The sequence below is a fragment of the Lactuca sativa genome, chromosome 9 (genome assembly GCF_002870075.4).
Source record: "Lactuca sativa cultivar Salinas chromosome 9, Lsat_Salinas_v11, whole genome shotgun sequence".
NCBI classification, from domain to species: domain Eukaryota; kingdom Viridiplantae; phylum Streptophyta; class Magnoliopsida; order Asterales; family Asteraceae; genus Lactuca; species Lactuca sativa.
Genome location: NC_056631.2, coordinates 68,813,246 through 68,823,734, shown reverse-complemented (window position 1 = coordinate 68,823,734; position 10,489 = coordinate 68,813,246). Strand labels below are relative to the sequence as shown.

General features: G+C 35.9%; 1 protein-coding gene across 1 annotated transcript; it reads left to right on the top strand.

The window, feature by feature from the left end:
- Positions 1–5,690: 5,690 nt before the first annotated feature.
- Positions 5,691–6,768, top strand: LOC111901745 (uncharacterized). The gene is made up of 2 exons (XM_023897627.2): positions 5,691–5,803; positions 5,954–6,768. Exons 1-2 carry the CDS (start codon positions 5,801–5,803, stop codon positions 6,569–6,571), a joined length of 621 nt encoding a protein of 206 aa, XP_023753395.1. The 5' UTR covers positions 5,691–5,800; the 3' UTR covers positions 6,572–6,768.
- The last annotated feature ends 3,721 nt before the right edge of the window (positions 6,769–10,489 follow it).

Sequence of the window (10,489 nt, the reverse complement as noted above, 5' to 3'; positions counted from 1 at the left end):
CCTAGATGCACCCTAAAGCTAATCAAACAAATCGTAAATCCTCGAAAGTGGGTAACAGTTCTTCACCATTATATTATTCAACTCCCGGTAAACAATGTACATTCGGTGTGAACCGTCCTTCTTCTTCACAAATAGAATCAATGCTCCCCATTGAGAGCTGCTCGGACGAATAAAACCCTTCTCTAGTTGTAATATCCGAGTCACCAGATATTTCCCTTGATTTATTGAAGTGTTTAAATATTGAAATTTAGTGAAAGGAAGTACGTTGCGCATATGTAGTGTACGCGCGACTTACATGATTGAGGTCCGAAGCGGGGGGGGGGGGGGGGGGGGGGGCTCGCGTACGATGGGCGTATCCAGGCATACGTTGGGCATAATCCGTCCAACTGTAAACCCTAAATTTTAGGGTTTGCACCATATATAAAGACATTAACTCCACCCCAAACCACATTCCCTCAGCCTCCACTGCCCCTAAAGAGTAGAAATCGAACCCTAACCTCTTGCATGCTTTGTGAGCTGATTTGGTGCACTTTTGGGAGATTTTTGGCGGTTTTGAACAAGAGGAAGTTAGAAGAAGGAGCGAGAATGTGAGAAGGGCTTGTAGATCTAGGAATTTAGCATCTTTTCTGACTCATTTGAGGTATTAAGATTCAAACTTGACCATTGCATGCTTAGTTGTAGTTTTAGGGTGTTTTATGTGACATTTTGACTCCATGATTGAGATTTCTTGTGTTCTATTAGTTCCAGCCCATAAGAGCTGTCCTTTTGAGCTCTTGGAAGCATTTAGAGTCATAAAAATTGGGCCTTGATGGTTAAGCCATAACCATGCAAGTGTTTAAGGACTTAAATCATGTATTAACCCCCATCCATGCATGCAAAGACATAAAGTTTGTTACTGTATGGTTTAGGACGTCTTAAAGGACCTGGATCTATGTTTTGGACATTAGGACTTAATGGATTAAGTCACAAAAGGCATTCTAAGGAAACTGGCTAGTATACTGGGCGTACCCCTGTTACGTTGTACGTACTGGGTCAACCTCACCGAAGTGGTGAAGACCAGCATACGTTGGGAGTACATGTCAGGTACGCCGCACGTACTCATGCAGAATGGATAAAGGGGTATTCTGGGCCTTAGGATGTTGTGTTGGAATTCATTAAGCTTCGTGCTTACCTTTTCCCTATAAACAACTATTTAAGGAATTGCAGGTACGAATAAAGGGAAATGCATAGGTTGACTGTACACATGATGCGAGTTGATGATTTTTATAAACGTTGTACCCTTAGTTTTTATTTCCGTTTTTCATTTATAGTTTGTGAAGAAAGTAGATTTAATTACAATGGTTGTTTAATATTTTAAACTTAACATATTTTGGTTAATGAACCTACTGAATGGGGTTTTATATTAATCAATTGTGCTTTTTAAAGTTTAAATTTATTGTAATTTTTGGGACGTTATACCGCCCCAAAAGAAATGAATCCTTAACGACTCCAACGTTTTACAAACCGTCTCATCTAATCACAAACCTAATCAGGGTCAACCGACCTCCAATAGACAATGAATCAACTTTACATTTAGCAAGCCTTTTCTTGAGTCTTTAAATCACCATTTTCCAATTATCCACATTACTGATACTTGTTACCAATGACAACCCAAGATATGAGAATAACATATTAACAGTAGAACGTCCTGCAACCACCACATAATCTTCAATCTCATGGCTAGCTCTCCCAACCCCAAACAAGTTGAATTTAAGCATGTTGATTTTCAACCTTGAAACTAAGAAAAAACAATTCAAAATTGTTACCAATTTAGTGATATTCTTTTCGTCCCATTCACCCATGAATAAAATGTTATCTGCATAAAAAAGATGTGACATAGTCAAAACCATCTTCACCTACAACAACACCACAAAAAAGACCTTGGACCACTGCATCCTCCATAGCAACATGTAACACTTGCATGACCATAATAAACAAAAAAAAAAACGTGACAAAGGATCTCTTGTCGTAAAGAAAGCTCTATGGTTGGGTTCCCATTCACCAATACTGAAGCACGAAAGGAAATCCATCACACTTTTATCCACCATATCCATTTTTTGGTCAAAACCCATGAAATCCATAATCTTGAAAAGTATTGCAAGCTAAATGAATTATAAGCCCTGTCAAAAACAATTTTGAAGATCATAACCTTTTTTTTCTTCTATTCCAATCAATCACTTCGTTCACTATCAAGAGGCCATCCAAAATTTGCCTAGCCTTGACAAAAACAGTTTTGTTCATGGCTAATGACACTATCAATAACTATAGCAAGACGATCAGCTAAAACTTTAGCAATAATCTTTATAATGCACAATTTATGAATGAAGCTACAAATATCATCTTTAAGCATATCTTATTTTTTTTATTATAAATCGGAACAAAAAAACCATCCGAACCGATGCTCGATCACTCCCATACGATCACACAACCTCCTTCACCTTGTTAATCGAAAACATGGACACCATAGCCTCCCTTTGATTCACTGATACGAATTTCAACCGAGAACTTGGGTGAACAATATTAACTCCAGAAAAGCGTTTAAATTTAACCTTATAAAATTGAAAAATTTGCATACTTCACATGCATTGGGTCCATCAGCCACAATCCATGTACCATCAAACCAGTAATGGCTAGTTTATTTATTTATTTATTTTTAAATAGCAAATGAAAAAAAATAATGCTCTTGTACCTTTCAGCTCCCTACTTAATTTTTGTCTTTTGTGAAAAATTCATACCATCTATTTTATCAAAATCATTCAAAGACTTAACAATATTAATTCTTTGAATTGCCAATTCTCCTTCCTCATTACCACCTTCAAGACCTACATCAATTTCCATCAAGTTTTGCAAATAAGTCCCACTTCATTCCTATGTAACTTTAATAATACTTTTACCATTTTTTTTATTTATTTTGGACAAAATTGTAAGTTTGGTCCCTGTGGTATGTCAAAAATTAGATGTTTGGTCCAAAAGGTTTTGGGGTTGCACCGATGGTCCAAAATGTTTGATTTGTTGTGGAATTGGTCCAAAGGCTTAACAACCGTTTCTGCGCGCTATTTGTGTGAGTATTTCTGTCCAAAAGGATTGATCGTGTAAAGTATTTGTCAAATAAGGGTAACTTTTGAATAAATTAAATTCAAGTTTGATTCCACTTTGACTTTTGACTAGTCAAAATAGGAACCTGATTAGAAAGGGGTCAAGGGATTTTCTTTTGTTCGTCGTTTGATCGATCGTCAAGGGGAACACAACGGAAACGAATACAGAACACGAATGGAAGAACAAAGCCATAATCGATTGGGAGGAAGAGGAGATTGGAAGGGGAATGAACTAAAGGCAGTCAAGAAGAAGGCACACGAAGTCAACGAATGTTCGATCGTTCTTCTGGCTGAAGGAAGGGGGTTCGATGGCTTTTGATTTTTCATCGATTGATTCGCAATCGGTGATGGCCTCCGGGATTCGACTTAGGCCGAAGAAGAGGAAGGGAAATGAGAAAACATTATTCGTGTGTTTGGGAAGATCGATGTCAAAAAACTACAGTAGAAATGGTTGCGAGCACAAATGGGACTCGTAAGTCAAGAACACACGCTATTTGGAACATCGATTAGAGAAAACACTATGGTTGGGAAGATCGATGCAACAATGGAGGAAGTAATCGCCGCTGCAACGGCTGCCAAGGCTCATAATTTCATCCGACAGCTTCCGGAAGGATATGAAATGAAGGTCGGTGAAAGAGGAGCGCTTCGAGGTTAAGCACGTCGAAATCGAGCCCAACAATATTCGATTCACCGATGCCTTTCAACGATCCACAATTGCTATCATCATCAAATCACCCACCGCCTTCGTTCTCCCGACTCCTTGCTCTAAACTCGCCGGAATGGAAACAAGCGGTGATTGGGAGCTTAGCAGCGACGATGTTTGGCGCTGTTCAACCGGTGTACGCGTTAACAGTAGGAGGAATGATTTCAGCTTTTTTGTACTAAATCACGAAGAGACGAATTCCCGAATAAGAACTTACTCTATAATCCTCTGTTCACTTTCCATTATCTCTATCCTCATTAACCTCTTACAACATTACAACTTCTCATACATGAGTGAGACAAAGTTACTTACAGGATGAGATATCGATTTCGATTTTAGCAGGAGGAGATATTGATTTAGGGAAAATGGGGAACACACGTTGGATCTATTAATAAGGGAAGTAGATGTTATGACGGTTTAATTTAATAAGATATTAAAAAAAGGGGTGTGAATTGACAGAAATACCCTCACACAAACAGTTGTTAAGCTTTTGGATCAATTTCACAACAAATCAAACCTTTTAGACCACGGTGCAACCCCAAAACTTTTTGGACCAAACATCCAATTTTTGACATACTACAGGGACCAAACTTGCAATTTTGTCTTTATTTTGAAAGGATTGACCGTGTAAGTTTCTAAACTAAAGGGGTCATCTGTGTCAAAAACTTGTTCGTAATGACTATTCATAGTACCATTTTTCAACCATTTATGTACTTTTTTTAATACTTTTACATCTTTTTATTTATTTTGAACAAATAATTTCGTAGATTGTTGCATAAGATTGATTTTTAAAAGGTAAAACCGAAGCATTTAATTACATTTGAAATCCTTCTTCTAAGTTCCATCTTACAAGACGTCTTTCTTCTTTTGTAAGATGCTAATTAATTTGTCATTATATATTAGCTAGTTCATCGAATATCACTAATTTTTAATACTTGAACAATTATTTACCTAATCATTACAATTTCAAACCACAAAATAGATTCAGATCTATATCTGCTCTTAATCTATTGTCGGGCACGAAAAACAAAAGCTAATGGAAAATTGGAAATAATATATGCATTCGACAAACACAAGACACCCCTTCGGGTTATCGGGTTGATATGGTCTTTCCATTTGAATGTAAATAGGGTCCCACCCATTATGAAATGAATGATACCGAAATATAGATCATTTTGTGTAGTAAGCATGGACCCTAGGGGCCACATTTATGTGTTGAAATCAGCAAATGACTTACTCAGTTTAGTGCTCTATTGTCACGCAATTATGATGGAACTCCCCTACGTACGTATCTACGGATTTTAGCATGTTAGACTAATGTCGAAATTATGATGGAACTCCCCTACGTATATACGGATCGATTTTAACATGTTAGACTAATGTGCATTGGATGGACAATATTATCTCAAGATGGGTATATGTGGCGCATAATCCATGCATGGTGCATAACTTAATTTGATATAAAATATGGGACATTTGCACGTAACTTATTATTAAACTCTTGTTAGCATGTTGTTGTATGTGTACCTAGGGCATAGGTACCAATAACTAAACGCCATAACCAATTATCAGGGTCCATACCTTATACCCTATACATTAGGCTTACCCCCTAGGGCATTTATGAACACGTTAAAAACATGTAGCCTTGATCAGAAACCTTATCCTACAAACTCGCCTTTGTTGAGTAATGGGTCTCCTGGTTTACACTGTTGGGATACATACCGACTGATGAACGACGTCAGTGAGTGAAGCCAGCAACCCCACTTGTGAATTAAATGTATCCATCTCATGTATTGTTTATTTTGGCATCTATATATAGCCATTACCCACATGAGCAAACCATATTACAAGCATTTATCTTCAAATTCAAAAACCTTCTTCTTCTTCACCAAAAGCTTCAGCTAATAGACAATACACAAAAGAGACGAGTTACGCCACCGAAGCTTACATCAAAACCACATAAATGGTAGGTTAATTGAGAAATCTTGATCAACTTTCTGAACCATTCGTTTTCATTTCAAGCTAGCCATTGTTATTTTTAAAAATATAGCAAAGACTAATGATTCGTTCCAAGGTTCAATGCACAATGTCCTAAACTGAGCTTTTATATATGCAGGCTAAGAGAACTAATGAACCAGATGTAGCGGAGTTCATATCAGCGATTGCAGCCGGAAATAACGCTCAACTCATGGTGGTTGCATGTGCTGAGGCTGCCGGCTCCACCACCCAAGGCCTCATTGCTGCATCTCATCAAACTGGTGGCAGGCTGATCTGCATCGTGAAGGGAATCGAGGAGCTTCACTCTTCCAAGCAAGCTCTTAGCTCAGATGCGAGCCAAGTAGAATTTGTTGTAGGAAATGCTCAAACTCTCTTGTCAACTGACTACAAATCTGCCGATCTTGTGGTTATCGACTGCAATCTAGAGAATCATGAAGGGATTTTGGGAGCGATACAAACCGAGAGAGAAAAGAGTACGATTGTTTTGGGGTATAACGCTTTTTGGAAGGATTCCTGGGTTTGGAGCAGATTGAACAGTCACTTGTTGCCGATTGGAGAAGGGTTGTTATTGATGAGAATCGCCGGACAGTCTGACAATGGTGGTGGCAAGAACGGTGGCCACGGCGGCAACAAGGGCAGAAGGCCAAGTCATTGGGTGGTTAAAGTAGATAAATGCACGGGCGAAGAGCATGTTTTTCGGATTAGATCACCAGGTGGTAGAGTTGTTCGGGCTTGAAGTTTCTACATTCTTGTTGCCTTGTTGAAGCTGTTCATCCGTAAATGTATATGACCATATATAGCTTATACATAATCGTCTTGTGGGTGTTAAGTAAATCACCAGAAAGATTAAAAAATTGTACTTACTGTCGATTATGGAATTTGCGCTATTTTAGAACTTAGTTTTAATGAAATTTTGATTAAGGAAGTTTTTTATATCATGATTCATGAAGTATGGGGCATTATTTATTTATTTATTATTTATTTAATATCATTAATATTTGAATATACTACGTAATAAATTTTTTCTTACTTAAAATATATATTTTTACATCATCATTCGTCACATGTTATATTCATATATAAATAAAACATGTATTAGATCTTAGTCATATGTTATACTGTATTTATATATGAATAAAACATTTATCAAATTTTTATTACATTTCATTTGTTATTCATATATTAATAAATAGTATGTTGATAAAATATGAAGTGTTTTTAAAATTCGAACTACATATTCATATATGACTAACAAATGACCTGTAACAAAATTCTAATAAATGTGTTATTTATGAATATGACTTGTAAGAAGAGATAATATACGTTTTATTAATACGTGAATATAACATGTGATGAGAGTTAATGTAAACTGTAAAAAGTTTATGACATCTTATATTTATATATGAATGATACTTAAACTATAAAAAAATTAAGCATATTTTTTATACATAACTGAATAACAAATATATTGTAATTAAAATGTGATATACTTTTATTTACTTATAAATTACGAGAGTTGAAACTATAAAAAAATCTTAAAACTATGTCAATCTATTATAGAGAATAAAAAATTATAAATTTTGATATATTTATAATTGTTTTTTTGATAAAAATAACATCTTAAAAATTAAGAAGAAAATGAAAAAATAACTATGTTTTTGTATATAATTAAGGTAATGATTAACATAGTTTAAAGAAACATATTTTGTTTTAAAACACGTGTGTATTTCTTTCCACCTTTCTGCCGGTATGATGAAAGGTTTTGCGATAAAAATAAATGATAGACTGAGACTAATTCCTCCATTATCAACTTTTTTAAATTTCTCAATTGAATATATATATATATATATATATATATATATATATATATATATATATATATATATATAACAAGTTACTGAAATCGTCTTTATGTTTTGTCAAAATTGTGTGTTTGGTCCCTAACATTTTATTTTTATTTTTTATTTTTTTGCATTAGGATCGTCCATTTTTTTATTACATATTTCATCCCTGACAGACATGAAAAGACTATAATGCCATTAATGATATTTTCTATTATTTTTTAAATATTTCTAAGACTATTTTCTTATTTTAATTTTAGAAATGAAAATATGGGGTCCACTTCACATAATGAGAGTCACATGTTACATACATCCGAGACCTCCACCCCATTTATCTCTTGTCACTTTTTTGATGAGCAGCCAAAGGCCATAGTCCCCTTTACTGACCTTCCCCTCCCCTCCTCTCCCACCCCCACCTCCCTTCTTGACCAGAAACAGTTCACTGTCAATCATTTGTACTTGGTACCACTTGACAGTTGAAAAATGGAGAAGAAAAAGACAAATTTTTTATTTCTACAAATCTGGGTCTAAAGCCACCAGTGCCGAAAACCTACACCTTGGTCAAGAGCCTCTACTGAAGCCGGAAACCTGCATCTCTATGTTGATATATTCATTTCCATCTCTCAGATATTTGTTGAACTTCAAGCTCCGCCCACCAGATCTGCATCTTCTTTTCTTTTTCCAGATCTTCGTCACTTGCAACTCATCTCTCACGAGCTAGGTGGAAACCTGCATCTCTATGTTGATATACTCATTTCCATCTCCCTTATATTTGCTGAACTTCAAGCTCCGCCCACCAGATCTGCATCGTCTTTGTTTTTCTAGATCTTCGTCACTAGCAACTCATTTCTTACGAGCTAGGTATCAAGGTCTCCTTCGTTTGTTCTAGGATTACTAATGACGACGACACTAGGGTGGTTTTCGTCTGCTCCGACGTTTCTATGCAGATCCAACATCCATATCCATCTACATTCACCTCCCTTCCATCTATAGAGGCAGTCGGAGCCGATAACCTCACCATTGATCAAGGTGTTGACCTTGACCTTGTCTTGGACTTGAGTTGGCCCTTGTAAGGGTTACGAGTATGAATTGATAAGTTAGAAAAGTTGTTGTGTAGGGATTGAGGATTCGAGGAGAGTTGGTTTTCGTACCGAGATCAGTAGGATTAGGTCTACCCTACAATGCCAACCCACAAGTAAGAGTGTTGAATAGATGATTGTCTTTGTGATAATTATCTAGGATTGATATGAGATATGTTTATTGTGCCTGATATGGTTATTGTGCTTGATATGTTTACTGCTCTTAGTATATGTTAGCAGTAGTAGGGGTGAAATAGTCCTTAGTTACTGGTTGAAAGATACCGAAGGGGAAGGTAGCTCCTAGTTACCGGTTGAGAGATACCGAAGGGGATGTTAGTTCCCAGTTACCGGTTGAAAGATACCGAGGAGGAGCCCAGCTCCTGGCTATGCCTGACGGTTACCGGTTGAAAGATACCGAAGATTATGCATTATTTGGTATGGGTATGATGGGGGAACTCACTAAGCTTTGTGCTTACGGTGTTTAGTTTTGGTTTCAAGTACCTCTTCATCTAAGGGGAAGGAGCCGGTGGAGTAGCAACGCATCACACATTCCTACATGATATTCCACATTTAAGAAACCTGTGATTGTACTATGATATTACACTATTTGATCATATGGTTTTGAGACTTGTGATTTATGACTTTATGTTGAAATGATATCAATGATGTTCTCATTAACTGATTTTACAAGTAATATACTCTAAAAATGAAAAAAGTTGGGTCTCAATTTTGGGATGTTACAAACCTTATGGACCAAACACACAATTTTGTGAAAATTTGAGAACTCCTAATATGCTTATCATTTTTCAAAACCAAGACCACCACCAATCTTCATGAAATACATCGTGTCAGCTATCTCTAAGCTAAAAAAAATATTTGGCGATTTTATTAAATATGCATGTATGAACATTTAAGTGCGGATAATCATGAGTCCGCAATTCATATTTATGCACGCATGCATATGTGCGTCCACCAGTGTTGTAAAAATCATGACTAGGTCTTGATTAATCCTTAGGCGTTACTTAATCGACTAGAGGACGGGTAACGATTAATCCCTGCATACATAATGAATGAAGAAGTAGAAATCGATGAAATTTGAACACTCTGAAGAAGTTCCATCTCAATATAAGCGATTTGGGGTATGATTACTATTGTATTAATCAAATTTATCCATTTTGTTATGATATTAAGGGTATTTACGGACTTGGATATGATATTGGTCATATTTAATTTTTTAAAATTAAACAAATTAGCAATTAATGGTCTCCTATCGATCTCCGCTTTGACGATTAATCCCTTAAACCCAATCCACAAACTAGCTAATGTCGGGTGTTATTTACAACCTTCGCGTCCGTTATCCATATAATTGCGTTTGCCGTCCATATTGCTACAGATAATCATGTGTTCACAATCCATATAACTACCGATTATCAATATTATTACAGTGCGTCCGCAGTTCAAAAATATGCTTGCATTCATATTTAGATGTGCATATATGCATATTTCAAAAAAAAAAAAAAACAAACGTTATTTTTTTTAGTATTGATTCCTCTTACACGATGCATTTCGTTAATATTGATGGTTTTGGTTTTGAAAATTAATGAACAGATTTAGATTTCTCAAATTGTCACAAATCTTTAAGTTCTTAAAAGAACTGCTAACCATAGACTGACAAACTCATGGAGTGTGCATGGACATTATTTTTGTGGGTTTAGTATTTAAAATAATTATTTA